The 15,268-nt window shown below is 38.0% G+C and overlaps 1 protein-coding gene across 1 annotated transcript in view; it reads left to right on the top strand.

Moving 5' to 3' along the window:
- Positions 1-15,268, top strand: part of MYH15 (myosin heavy chain 15) — a 135,827-nt gene that overhangs the window by 72,010 nt on the left and 48,549 nt on the right. The window contains exons 25-28 of the mRNA XM_037148869.2: positions 977-1,122; positions 4,155-4,245; positions 6,282-6,671; positions 14,152-14,278. Of these exons, the coding sequence (XP_037004764.2) occupies positions 977-1,122; positions 4,155-4,245; positions 6,282-6,671; positions 14,152-14,278 (754 nt within the window). The remainder of the gene's footprint in view (positions 1-976; positions 1,123-4,154; positions 4,246-6,281; positions 6,672-14,151; positions 14,279-15,268) is intronic.

The following is a 15,268-nucleotide window of genomic DNA, read 5'->3' as shown; positions in this document are numbered from 1 at the left end:
GTTATTATTATCATCTGCTTTTTCCTCCAGCCTCTCTATTAGTTTCTTCTATTACCTACTAGTTGTCTCACTTCTCTTCCTATTTCCACTGACTATGCATCTCACGAAGCATCTATGTGAGGACTGATTACTGTCACGTACTTTTTTTCCTCTGGAGTTCATCTACTTTCAGTTTGGTGCATAAAGCTTCTAGGAATTCTCTCTCTTCCACTCATTTAAGTTTTATATGTTTTCTCCTTGCAGGAAATAATTTCAATTACTAAAAAATAAACATAACAATGAAAAATAGTTATATTATAACTGTTACCTGTCCTGTTAAATGAACCTCAATATCATTGTTGGTAACTTTAATTCAGACAAAACTAGCATGTTCTGAGCACTTTGGTGTGGTACCAGACTATGGCATAATGTTATGGACGAGAAGAGAACACCCAGGGCGTGAAGGATGTACACGAATCATGCCATGTGAGACATGTGTGAAAGGGTCAGTACCAAATTGGGAGATTTAGGACAGTGGTCAAGACAGGTTTGCTTGGAATTGCTTCCGGGACCAGAGCTTAGACTTCTGGGAAGAATTTACAAAGAATATCTTTGCTTTTTATGAAGAGGCATTCTGAATAAATGAACATACCCACCCATAAATGAGCTGCCATATTAAGAAGTGAGCTTCCCATCGCTGGACAGTGACCAAACAAGGTCTCACTAGCCATTCATCATTGGTTCCTTCCTTAGAATAGAATGTGTATTCCTTAATCTCCAAAGTTTTCTTCCATCACTGTGATTGCTAGATTTTTTTTGTTATCCTATTCATGGATGCAATATTTATTTAATAAATATTAAATAGCTGGGCATCATTTACAGAATCTGTGCTTCTATTTTTTTTTATTTTTCCAGAAGGTAAGTAATTAATGAACACATCTAGTGAAGTATAAACTTTACCAATTTGTTTAGCTAAATAATTATCTCCTTTTGTCAGCTTGAGGGTGCCCTTGAGCAGGAGAGAAAAGCAAGGATGAACTGTGAAAGGGAAAAGTGCAAACTGGAGAGCGATTTAAAGCTGAACCAGGAGAGAGTGGCGCACCTGGAGAGCAGCCAGCTGCAGCTTGCAGAAAAGCTGAGGAAGTAAGCCACCTCTGTGCCCACACACGGTTCTGGGAGAACTTAGGGTGGAAGGGGCAGCGTTCTCATATCATTTATCCTCACAACTCCCCAGCCAGATCTCTCAAAACCTGAAGGGGATGATAACAAGCCTAGAAAGTGGATATATATCTTATCCACTATAACAATGAAAAATAGTTATATTATAACTGTTACCTGTCCTGTTAAATGAACCTCAATATCATTGTTGGCAACTTTAATTCAGACAAAACTAGCATGTTCTGAGCACTTTGGTGTGGTACCAGTCATATATATATATATATATATATATATATATATATATATATATATACATACACATACATACAATGTATTTGCTACATTTTATTATAAAAGAAGAGTGCATGTATAATCTAGAAGAATACAACTGAAATGGCATCTGATGAGCAGATGTGAGTGAAAGGCCTGAAGTATATGAAATGTGAATTATTGGAATTTGAGGCTAAAAATAAATAAATAAAAATGGCTCAGTTCTTTTACTTATGATGAGACCAATGGCACAAAAGTAAAATTAAGTCAAAATAAACAATTAACCCTAATGTGAAGTCCTATATATTCTCTAATTACTTAAAAAAATACTTGTTTGCCAGATATACTCTATTATTCATATAGCCGTTCTTTGCTATATTAACATTAAACCTTAAAATCTAAACCAAAACTTAACACAATCCAAACTAGGGGAACCTCAGTTCATGTGGATGCCCCAAGCAACTCAGGGCAGGAGAGCGGCCCTAGTTTCTCAACTGAGTGAAATGGATTCTCTCACCTTTTCCCTTATGTCTTTCTCTGTTTAGCTAGACTTTCTACTAACCATTAGGGATCTTCAAGTTAATTTGGAATATACCAAATGAGAGGGGAAACAGTGAGGTCCAAGAACAAGGTAAGGCCGAGTTAAAGCTGGGAGGGCGTTGGTCCTCGGGTCCCACAGTTGGAAAGAAGGGCATCAGCGGAGCACCTGTGAGCTTCCTGGTTTCCTGTTTGTGGACATGAGTGTCCGTTACACAAGCTTGTGTTCAGGTGTGATTCATATTCTACTAAGTTACTAAGCTTGGTAAGTGCTTGGAAAAGATGAAATGAATAACCTTATGAATATAATGGGACAGTGAAAAGCAAAACGATGATAGAGATTTCTTAGCCTTTCATTTTGAAGATTGTGTTTAAGCTCAGCAGAGTGAAAATGATACTCCATGTCCTTATAGGTCAAAGAGCTCTGGAATTTTAGAAACCCACATTTATGGGAAGGTATAACATCATGGTAAAACCTTTTCTATAAAAGCAACTGTACGTGGAAGTTTAGTCCATGATAAAGACGGCATTTCAAAATATTGATAACAAGATAGACTACTTAATAAATGGAGCTGAGATTATTATTCATTTTCTGAGGTACAAGTTAATTTCTTACCTCACATTATTCACATACACAAAATCCAATTGTATTTAAGAATTAAATGTAAAAATAAAGCTATAAAGCCATTAGAAAATGTAGCATTATTCACGTGAGCAAAGCAAGATATAGAACCAATCTAAATGCCCATAGATGGCTGAATGCATGAAGAAAGTGTTGTGTACACACATAGTGAAATATTACCCAGCCTTTAAACAGAAGGAAATCTTCCCATGTCCTACACCATGGACAAATCTGAAGGATAGTATGCTAAGTGGAGCAAGCTAGTCACAGAAGGGCAAATAGCACATGATTCCACTTACATGAAGCATCTACAACAGTCAAACTCATCAATACATAGAGGAAGATGGTGGTTGCCAGGGGCAGGAGAGAGGGAAAGTGCAGCTGCTGTTTGGTGGGTGCAAAGTTTCAGCTATGCTCGATGATTCGGGTCTAGAGGGCAGCCATCTGACACTGTGCCTACAGTTACCAGTGCTGTGCATGTGAGTATCTGTTAAGAGGGCAGATCTCATGTTAAATAAAGACAACAAAAACCCTTAAAAAGCAATATATAGGTGGTAAGTCTTAGGAAATTGGAAGGTCAAATCTTGACTAAGTCACAAAAGGACATAAAAAGGAATATCTAGATACATTTCACTGTGTCATATTTCTGAACGTGACAAAAGCCAACAAAAATATAATTGTGAAAATCAGAAGTGGGAGAAATATTTCCAACAGATATCAAAAATAAACACTGAGAATATTAAAGAAGTCTATAATTGAATGATTACATGAATAACCTAACAGAAAAATGGGTAAAGGATACAGTAAGCAGTTCACTTGATTTATTGCCCATTTTTCAGTCCTTGTAGTTGACAAATGCTGTCAGCACTAATAAACATTTAAAACAAGAACATTTAAAATAAAACAATGGCATACTAATCTAGTCCCTCAGATCAGAAGCATAAATGTAGAGAAATAATAATCGCACACTGCTGTTAGAGGTCAGGGCTGTATGTTTTTAAGCACATATTTGCACTGACCCAGCACTTGTTCACTATGCACTCGAGAAACACTCAGTTGTACACACAGGCGTGTGTATGAAGTGTTACTTGTAAAAGCAAAATACGTATTAGGAAAACCTAAGTGCTTATTAATAGGGAAATTAATAAATAAAACCACCGAGTTTCTAAATCATGGATTAGTATATCACAGTTAATTTTTTAATGAAGCAATCTATGTGTGAGACAACATGAAAAAATCTCCAAAGTATTATTGGGTTAAAAAGAAGTTATACAACTATAAATACAAACATACACAATATTAAACCTATCAGTAAAAAAAAAGATTTCTACTAATATATAAACACAAACATATGTTAATACTTAAAAAAATGTTTGGGTAGATTCACACCAAATTGATAATGGTGTTTACTTCTAGGGAAGGAACAGAGATTGGATGTGTAATAGCCAAAAAAATACATCAGATGTAGATGTAATAGTTGAATTTTTACAATAAGAATGATGAATTCATGTGTTATAATAATTCTTAAAATATGTAAACAAAACGTTATTATGCTGAAGAATTTCATTTGGTACGTTTTTCCAAGCAGGAAAGAATTAGAAATGAGTCAGATGCGTTCAAAGGTGGAGAATGAGAAAGGCCAGGTGGCTCAGCTGCGGAAGGCGGTTACCGAGCTTCAGGTATCACTTACCGATCACCTGTGAGGACCTGTATTTAGATGAATGGGGGACGACTCTTGGGTGCTTCGATCACAAATGCTCTGCCACGGTGTCCACACCGGTAGCCAGCTACAGACAGAGGCAGGAAAGAGCAGTAGTTAAAAAGTAAATGAGGGCATTCCACAGATATGTGAATCCAGGCAAAATCACTTTTTTAAGCTTAAATTTTCTTATGAGAATAATAAAAACAAATCGCTAATTTGTTAGATGCTTGCCATGAGCCAGGCATTGTGCTAAAACTCTGGACATATATTTTTTACTTGTTAATCATCCTGACAACCTTTGAGCTAATATTATTAAGTGCAATGATACCTATGCCAATGGTAAGCACTGTGTCTGACCCATGGTGAGCATTCAGTGTTATCGATTTAATTTTTAGGATGGTTGGTCCTTGTGATTAGAAGTCAAGTGTGCTGCAAATGTGTTTTGTAGCCATATATAACCTCAAAACATTTGATAATGGGCAGCTATTCATAAGTTTTAGACCATGTGATTGTTTTATACCATATGACTATGTTGTACAATAATATATGTGTACTTATAAACCCTCACTTATGAATACAGATGGATGTTTTTCCTTTGGAGCTAAATATTTATGTCAGTAATTAACCACTACTCAAAATAATTTTAGAACCCCTTTCTAATAACTTCTTCTGTGATATTTTGAGCCAAATTTTTAAAAAATCTCACTGCTACATGGACATGCTTTCAGACACAACATTAGTCCTCAAGTAATTATCTATCATTTTCACCAGGCTTGTCTTCAAATGATACTTAACTTTATCCAAAATTTAAAAATTTACATTTATTCAAAAGACAAATTTTCCTACCTTGATGATTTTTAAAAATTCTCTGAAGATTATTTCTGAAGAAATACTTTGCAAATGTTTCATCTGATGGCAGCATTGTTTGCAGTAAAGGTGTTCCAAGATGACCAGTTGGAAGGAGATCACGTTTACTTGGATATGAAATCATACATTCTTTTAGCACCTACTGTGTTGTGACTTACCCACAGATCTGATAGCCTATGTATTTGGTATGATCTAGAAATCAGCTTTCTTTAAGCTATGGTACTTTTATTTAATGGAAAGGAAAACATTCTAAAATAGACTTAATTTTTCACTCTACCCTCACTTATGCCTAATTATTTAAGGTGATGTTAATGAACCTCAATGGCTTCAATGTACTGTAATATGATGATGTCATCAAGATATGTAGAGCTATTTGCCCCCACAATGAAAGAATTTGGGACTCTCAGCATTCTTACCACACATTTCTTTGTGTAATAACTCTGCCTCTAGTGGTATCGGATTATTGCTCTTTAGTAGTCCCCCCTCCTCCATCAATTCTATTTTATTACCTCAGATCTCCTGCTATTTAAAATGGCCTGCAGATTAAGAAACCAAATAACCAACTTTTCCAAAATTGTATATGAACTTAAACTGATATTGTTTATGAGTAAGTTGCTTAAACTCAGAGATATTCACTATATTGATCAATTTTGCCTGAGTTTCCAATGTTTGATCTTTCAGGTAAATGAATTCCAGAGTGTGGTATTACTCTGGAATGAGTGAGGTATTACATATAAAATTTATGTTAATTTTTTATAAGCCACCTTTAAAATTATTTTTTATTATTATGTGAAGGTGTTCTCTATTTCTTTGTAGAGTGCTCTTTACTAAGATTTCCTCTTCATGTATTTCACTTAATGGAGTTGCTCATCACCAAGGTCTGGGAGATATGGAGGAAAAGCCAACTTATATTCTGGTCTTGCTACTGACTTGGAGCAAGTCAGTTAGTTTTGGGGTATGCAATCTTCTCTAACTATTAAATGGGAACAAAAAGTGTTATGTTACTTTCCTTGGCTGTGAGAAATTAAAATATATATACCAAAATTTAAAACTGTGTGTATATGTTTACACATACACCAGTAAAGCTCTTAAATATAAACTCTACCACAAGGTCTTAGTTAAGGTCAAAATTATTTATTGCTACAGCCTCAAATACAGCATTTGAAAGGGGAACTGGAAACTGAAAGGACCACTCGAGCCAAGGTGGAGAGGGAGAGAGCTGACCTCACCCGAGAACTGGAAGACTTGAATGAGAGGCTGCGGGAGGCAGGAGGGGCCACTTCGGCTCAGCTGGAGAAAACTAAGAAGCAAGAAACAAAATTGCAAAAGCTTCACGGAGACCTGGAACAGGCCACACTGCACTTTGAGGCAACGTCTGCCTCCCTGAAGAAGAGACATGCACACAGCCTGGCTGAACTCCAGGGCCAGGTAGAAAATCTACAACAGGTCAAACAGAAGTTGGAAAAGGACAACAGTGACTTGCAGCTACAAGTGAATGACCACCTCATCCATGTTGAGCAGATGACCCGAACTAAGGTAATAAATATTCCCAAGCCCTCCTTGGGAAATTTGAACATAGAATTAGCTAAAGAGTAAAAATTAATCAGCTTCGTGACTTGAGGTATTTGCTAATGGAAGCTATAGTTCTTCAGATTGACTAGATCAGATCTAACCTCAGGGGTCACTCTCAATTAAGGTTCACATGGCCATCACCTGAATGTAGCCTTGCAATGACTTCCAGTTTTATTGAAATTCAGTCCAGGTTCTTTGTGGCTCTTTCTTGTGATGATGCCATAAGTTAGTAGGCTGGAAAAGTGAAGCCACTAGCTATTTGAGCAGTGCATTTCTCCTTTCTTTTAATCTTTACCCAAGGGTATGTTTACTGATTTTAGAGAGGGTTGGAGAGAGAGGGAGAAAGAGACATTGATATGAGAGAGAAACATCAATCAATTGCCTCCTGTATATAACCTGACTGGAGATTGAACCCACAACCTAGGTATGTGCCCTGAGCAGGAATCAAACCCCCAACCCTTAGGTGCACGGTATGATGCTCCAACCAACTGAGCCACTAGCTCAGGGCAGGAGTGTGACTCTCTTAAAGAATGGCTTTGTGTTGGGAGCACCCTTTAAGGGTGACTCAGATACTTCTTGATTCTCTCTGAATGAATGTGGACATAAACAGCTTCACCGAGAGAAGAAAACTTTTTCTCTCTCATGTCCTCTGTCATCTCTTTAACCAGCCAGCACTGAAAGGAAGTTTTAGGACTGCTTTTTTCTTCACTGAATCTGCTAATGTATCCATTGCAAGCTCTCATCTCAAATGACTAGCATCAGATCACAGGTAACGACCACCCTACCTTCTGGCAGTTGAGAGGAGGCTTGTTTTAGGTCAAACAGAGGAAATTTTCCTCGTGAGAAAAATTTGTAAAGGCACTGGGAAAGAGGCAAACCAACAGTGAAGCTTGATCTTCATGGACCATGGGCAGAAAAATGTACAATAGAATTTCTTTAGAAATATTGAGTGGCTCCTAAAATGTTTAGCATGAATCCCCTTCAAAGACCACATTCAGTAAAAAGAAACACAGTCACCCTGACTCCCACTGCCCACCCTTGCTCTTCTCTTCATTGCTCCTGCCACCCCACCCCCAGTTACTGTACAATATAAGTCTAGTGGGGATGGGTCCTCTCTCTCGCTCTGTCTTGTGTGCTCTGCATTTCATTCTGTCTTTCACTCAGCAGTGGAAGCATGCTCTCTCCGTGCCGTGCAGGCGTCATTGGCCTTCCTCAGATCAAGTGAGGTCCTAGAGGGCCTTACTCTCTCTGTGCTCTCCTGTGTCTGTTGTTTGTCCTCGGGGACGCTCTGCTTCTACACGGTTCCAGAGGAAGTCACGCAATCATGAAACTGTTGATGGGTTCGCCATAAATCCACATTAATTAGGCATGAATTTTATACTTTCCAACTTCCTTTAGAATCTCATTGCTTCTCAGTTCTTTATTCTTAAACTTTGTTTTATTTTTAAAACAAAATCCTTCCTCAGATTCTAACCCTGCCTTTTTAATCTTTTTTTTCCAATAAATAAGACCCTAACTGATAAGATGGAGACTATTTAGTAAAACTTCTTTTTCCCCTATGTTATATTTTTCTTTTCACTCATCCATTTCTTTCCTTCTCATCCCCAAAAATAAAATATTCTTTGACATAATTATTATTCACTCGTTTTTAAAAACTAAAATAAAAAAGACTTTTCTTTAGGTACTAGTGATTGAATTTTGAGAAGAAAGCAAAGGCTGTTTATATCTGCCTTAATGTTTCTCCTTGACCAAAGACTAGTATTCTATTTACCTATTGCTGTATAACAAATCATTCCTGAACCTTGTAGCTTAAAACAACAATTTATTATCACCTTTCCTGGTTCTGGTGATTGATAAGCTTAGATGGGGATGGAGACTATAGTTATCTGACTTTTTATTCACTCAAGCATCTGGCTCCTGGGCTAGGATAGCTAGAACAGCTGGGGGTGGGTCTCTTTCCATACACCCCCTCCACAGGGCAAGCCTGGGCTTCCTCACAGCGTAGCAGCCACAGGGGATGTGGACTTCTTACATGGCAATTCAAGACACTGAGACCAAGTATGTATTCCAAGATACCAGGGCAGAAGCTGCAAAGATTCTTCTAAGGTAAACTTAGAGTGCAGTGAATGTGACTCCCGTAAGTTACACATCACAGAGACAGAGGACTACACAAGGGTATGAATACCAGAGGGTGTGATTCACTAAGGGGCCCACTTTGGAGACTAGCTTCCTCAGGTAGGAATATACCTCCCTACTTCCTCACTCCTTTTACACAAGCAATGTCTTCTATTTCTTCAACTTTTTTTCATCTTCTTTTTTGAGATAGGGGAAGGGAAGGAAAGAGAGAGAAGCATCAGTGTGAGAGAGGAACATTGATCAGTTCCCTCTTGTATGTTCCCCAAACCTGCAACCTAAGCATCATACATCCTGACTGGGAATCAAACCCACGAGCTTTTGACTTACAGGGCAATACTCCAACCAAGTGAGCCAACACCAGCCAAGACTCGACTTTTCTTAAAAAGCCTTCTCTTAAATTGTTCTTTCAAAGATGAGTAGTGATTTCTTTTTCTCATACCAGTATTTCTAAAACCAAACTTATCATCTTCTCCTGCAGCTTGTGTTTCCTCTGAACATTTCTGCCACTGGCACCTTGATTCTGCCCATCATCCAAGGCTCTACGCCTGTGTTTGATCACTTGTTTGCTCTCCTTTTCTTTGCTTTCCAGTCAATTCTTGCAGCAGGTCCATCCCACACAGGTTTATAGCTTTCCAGTCCACTCCCACGAACATGTAGTACTTTCATTACCTTTCAACTGGACTATTGTGGGGGTTTTCCTAAATTATCTTTTTTGCTTCTGGTCTTTTTTCTAATTCATTCTATAAAGTATCCATATTCATATTTCCAGATTTGGCTTTACCACATCATATCTCTACTTAAAAGTGATTTGAGAATTTTTGCCTTTTCCAAACTGACCTGCTCCCTAGAATGATCAACTTCAACTTCCCACATTAAAATTTATCTGTTTCTGAATTCTTCTAGCACTTTTAGGGCCCTTCTTGTATTGCTGCATTTATAGCCTTTCAATTTTGCTTAAATAGAAAGCATAGCTAAGATAGAAGCTAGGTCTTATTTTACTCGTGTTTACTGAGTGCTTTGCATAATCTGTGCGCTCCATTTCTAGCATTCACTTCTACACATGTGAAAATTACACAGAATTTTGGGAATTCTTTGGCTCATAGGTTCAGTAATTTGTCTGAGGTCACACAGTTATATGTAGTACATGGGCCTCAACTGTGAATCTCATGCGTGTCTGTGGGTCACCACATCCTGCTGCTGCCTTAAATATTTGTTGGTTGGATAAATGCATTCTGTTCACTTTCACAGGCATATACATTATGCTGAACTTTTCCTTGAATTGTTTACTTCATCTTTCCTGAATTGTAATGCCAGAAATGCCAATACCCAATGGTACATTGGAAATGGAAGCATTTTCAAAAGCATATTATGCTCACAGAGAGGCCCAGGGAAATTTAGAAGTTATGGGCAATCTCACAATTACTTTGATTATTTTGAATTCCTATTGGTTTCTGCTTTTCTGGGAGGCAGCAGTTTTATGCATTTTAAGAACCAGATATAAGATGAATGTGCATTTTTCCATTAACCTCTTCTCTCCTTGTCAAACTTAAGTGTCTATCCTTATGCTTAAATGTGGAGTTCCTTTGACAGTACACCAGTCTCATTACCTTTGACAATCCTGTATATTAAAATACTTTGTAAGTTAAAATGCTGTAATAATGGTTAGCAGTGTCCACAGATGACTGCCATTGAAACTACACCTAAAGCCAGTGCCTTTTCTGTCTGCCCAGGTGGCTGCCTTCTCTGCAGACTTGCACAGCCCAGCTGGGCTCTACCACACAGGTGTCTCCTGAAAACTGGGGATACTCTGGCTCCTCTGCTTGCCATTTCCACACATCATTGACTAAGTTGTCTTATACAGATTTCTGTTCTTTCAGCCCCAGCAAACACCTGTCTGGAATAGCATATTTAGGACCATAAAGAGAAGTGTCATGTCTCATACATGGATATGTCCCTCCTGGCCCAGTTAATGGGTCATTTATTACTGGAGACAATGGAAAACAAAAATGATTAACAGTCATCATATTTTATCTAGTTTCCTTTAGGACTTGGGATTCATGACACTTGAGCCAAATAGGACATCAGTGTCCTTTGTTTTTACTAACTTATGTAACAAATGGAATCTGGTGTTACCTGCACAGGCAGTTATCATTTCAAATCCTAATTATAACTTTTACTAGCTGTGTGATTTGGGCAAGGTGTTTAGCCTCTCTAACCCTTTTTTCTCATTTATAAAACAGAGTCAACCTGAACTCTTGAGGAATATCATGAGGGAAAAACAATGTGTGCCAATTTTCATAAATGAGAAGAAACATATTTCACATGCCATATTCGAAACATATTCGACATACCCAGACCATCTACACACTGTTACATTTATCACTAGTATAGTTTTTATCCAATAGCATTGGAGAGTTTGGGTAATCAAATGATCCTGGCCTTTAACATCAGTGCTCTAGTCAGTGTGATGCTTATGGCATCGTATGACAAGCTGTCATGGAATATCTGCCAGGTGCAGTTTCACAACTACCACCAAGCCAGGGTGTGCTGTGGGACATCTGTGAGCTAAAACTATATGACTTTCCTCGTTAGCTTCCAAATAGGTGTACACCTGAGTTGGGTCTTCACTTGTTTGCTAACTTGTGGATAATATCCTGACCAAGTTAAAAAATAAATTGGGGGTTAGGGTTTCTAAGGAGAGCTTGACTTTGACCTCTAAATAAACTCTAGTGGGTATGATTGGCCAAACTCTCGCTAAAAAGTCTGCAATAATTTGAGTGTCTCTGACATTTATAAAGTGCCTAGTTTGTGTCAAGTAGTACATCTGGTCTTGGGGATATAAGGAGATATAATCAAGTAGTCTTTCAAAGGAAGCTTAGAATAGTCAGGAGTAGGAGCTCAAATAGAACAGTATTCAATACAGTGTAGACTCCAGCTGGAGAGCTCCAGGACATTAACTGATTCAGAGTCTCCCTGAGGACCAAACCTGGTATCATCTTTTAAGTGTTCCTGGCTCTTGGCCATTGCTATGTCATAAAAATTAGGTTAACATTAAGACTATTAGATTTACTGCGAGATTCACCATTTTCTCAAATGCCTTTGGTGTGATGTCTTCTTATTCTGCCATGTCCATAGCACTCTTTCTTTGTAGAGTCAAAAGTCCATGGGGTGGTTGTACGGATTGGTATTTAATACATGTAAAGAGCAAAATACAGAAACAGCTATGTAAAATTGATGGAACTATGGATCTGTAGAACCACCAATGTCATTTTACCAGGTTTGACCATAATAATGATAAGAATACAAATTAAAGCTAGGTAAAGAGCATAACACCATCTTACATTTGGCAGATCTTGTCCCTGAGAATATTGGGTTCCAAAGTCACTAACATCATTTTCCATAGTATAGCAAGAATTCAGTGTTAGACTGCTTACTGAAACCAGGTAGAATTGCAAAAGTAGAAGGACATAATCCCTTTTTCCAAGCATGAAAAACCAATTCTGAGAAGTTGCAGTTGGGAATTGAAGTATTAACCCAATAGAGTTATCCTGCACCTGCAGCCTTCATGATGAGGAGGGTGCAGATGCTTTGACCATTCAAGTTTTTGTTATTAAGAAATCGCCACTTCCATCTATCTATTTGCTCCCATCCTGCCTGGTCAGCCTCTGGCTGTCCTTCCTTTTCCCTCCATTCCCTCTCCCCTTCACTCCCCCAATTCTTCTACACCTACCCCTTTGTTTTTTGTGCTTTCAGTATGTGCTTGGAACTATTCTAGATACTGGAGGTATGTCTGTGATCAAATAGAACCTTCTGATGGCACTTAAATTCTAGTGGGAGAGAAAGATTGTTAAATATATATTGGGTTGGCCAAAAAGTCCATTATGTTTTTTCTGTATGAAGTCTCTAGTAGCACTTACCATATTTTGCCATGTATAATGCACACCCATGTTTTTGGCCCAAACTTTCATAAAAAAATCTTAAAATTTTTTTTAATATAATTTTTATTTATATTTTGATGCTTGTTTTTCCTATTATTATATTCTGCATACAGATATTGTTATTGCTTTCTAGAGCTACACTTCTAATGCATAAGCATAAATAAAGAATTAAAAACATTTATATAGATATGGAATTAGTGCTACTGATGTACAATGCGCATCCTTATTTTTCCCTCAAAAATTTGGGCAAAAAAAGTACACATTACACATAGCAAAATACAGTAGTTGTCTTTAACTTCACCTGAAACAATGTGGTTAGATTGTATTGTGACAGTTGTCATATCAGCATGCATTTAAAAACATCAAAATTGGTGAGTTTTTGTGCAGCCATTTTAGTATTGAAGGTGGAAGAAAATATATTTTTGGCATGTTTATGCTTTATTATTTCAAGAAAGGTAAAAACACAACTGAAACATGAAAAAAGATTTGTGCAGTATATGGAGGAGTTGCTGTGACTGACTGAACATCAGTGGTTTGCAAATTTCTTGGTACTATTGACATTTTGACCAAGTAATTCTTTTCCGTGGGCTGTCTTATGCATTGGAAGATATTTAGCAGCACCACTGGCTTTTTACCCACTAGGAACCAATAGCAGGAGATAACTGATATACTCAAAATATCCAAATCAATAAAGTTATTGGTGAAATGAAAAAAAAAGTGTGTCTTATTTTATGGAAAAAATGTAACAAACTTTTGGCCAACTCAATAATATAATTTTGAGAAATGATTCTGTACTTCATTAGTATTTGATATATTCCCTTCCAGAATAACAAAGAATTCTGGAGAGGGTCCGATACCCAGAGAGTTGGGTTTATCTATTGAGACCTATAGTCTGAGAAGTTTGGGCTTCTTAGAAGCTCAGACCCTGAGTTTATTGTGCTTGATTAAATTAGGTGTGGCTTCCCAATGCTGGTTGTGGTCTTCAGGGCAGAAGATAACACAAGGGCCCCAGAAAACCTCCCCTCCCCTACCCTACCCTCTCTCTCCTCTCCTTTTCTCTCCCCACTTTCAATGCAACTAATTCAGCATGGATTCTTTTTTTTACATCCTCACCTAAGGGTATGTTTATTAATTTTAGAGAGAGAAGAAGGGCGAGAGAAAAAGAGAAACATCAATGTGAGAGATAAACATTGATCTGTTGCCTCCCATATATACCCTGATAGGGGATCAACACAGAATTTAGGTATACACCCTGATGGGATTGAGTTCTCAACCTTTTAATGTACAGGATGATGTTCCAGCTGAGCCACTTGGCCAGGGTCAGCATGGGACTACATGAGCATGTCCAACCCTTCTTTCTCAACTTCTAGGCCAATGCTGAGAAGCTCTGTAGTCTGTATAAAGAGCGCTTGAATGAAGCAAATGTAAAACTAGAGGAAGTGACTCAATTGGCAAATGCCCTGACAGCACAGAAGACAAAGCTACAAAGTGAGAACAGTAAGTAAACATACTGCTTCACTTGTGACTGAATGTCAATCACAGCAGAGTGAAGTGGGGGGCAGTGGAGACAGTTGAGATGATGAACCAACTGCAGAGCCTTGAGTGGGCATTTGAAGATTCTAGGGGAAGAGGATCCCCTAGATCCTCTTCATGCTAGGGCATGAAGATCCATGCCCTCATCTAGGAAGGGACACCTCTGAGCTACTTTGGGAGGCCCTGCCTAGCTCTCTTCCATGAAAGGGAAAAGCAATAAGCAGTTGGCTGAAGCATTTAAGTTCAAAAGATGGTAGTGGCTGTCCACCTACAAGACATGTTTTATAAGGTCTACTTCATTAAAATAGTCATTTTTTCTCATGTTCACTAATGAATCCACACTTTTTTTTAACTCAGTAAAAGCCATAGTCTGTACAATGGGCTACAAGGGCCATAACTGGGCCCCTGATTATCTCGCTGACGTCTGCTGCTACTCTTCCTTCTCTCATTTGGCCTTGACCACCTTGACGTCTTTGCTGTTGCTTTGAATGCACCAAGTACATTCCCACCCAGAGTCTTGCCCTAGCTATTCCTTCTGTCTGAAATCCCCTATTCTTTTCTGTGAGACTTGAAGATGAGAGTCAGATACCTGGGGGAAGTTAGGATATGCCTTATTGGGAAGGTAACATTTGAGCACACTCAACCTGCTTTTCCCATGTACTTCTTTTTCATAGTATTTCATACCTTAAAACAAACTACACAGTTGACATAATAATAAATATGATTATTTGAATGTCTCCATCTGCCACACTGTAAGCTTTGTGAGGGAAGGGGGGTGTCTGTTTTGTTCATTGATATGTGTCAATCATCTACAGCAATACCAGCTCCTTTTTTCTGCCCCACAAATGTTTGATAAATTAAAAATAGAAAAAATGTCCCACAGTTTACTATCAACCACTATCGAGAGATGTGTGTGTACATTTTTGTATTTAATCTAATCTTTTACATGGGTCA

The sequence above is a fragment of the Artibeus jamaicensis genome, unplaced genomic scaffold (genome assembly GCF_021234435.1).
Source record: "Artibeus jamaicensis isolate MK-2021 breed Jamaican fruit bat unplaced genomic scaffold, CSHL_Jam_final contig_3126, whole genome shotgun sequence".
Classification (NCBI taxonomy): domain Eukaryota; kingdom Metazoa; phylum Chordata; class Mammalia; order Chiroptera; family Phyllostomidae; genus Artibeus; species Artibeus jamaicensis.
This window is presented reverse-complemented; position numbering and strand designations above follow the sequence as displayed.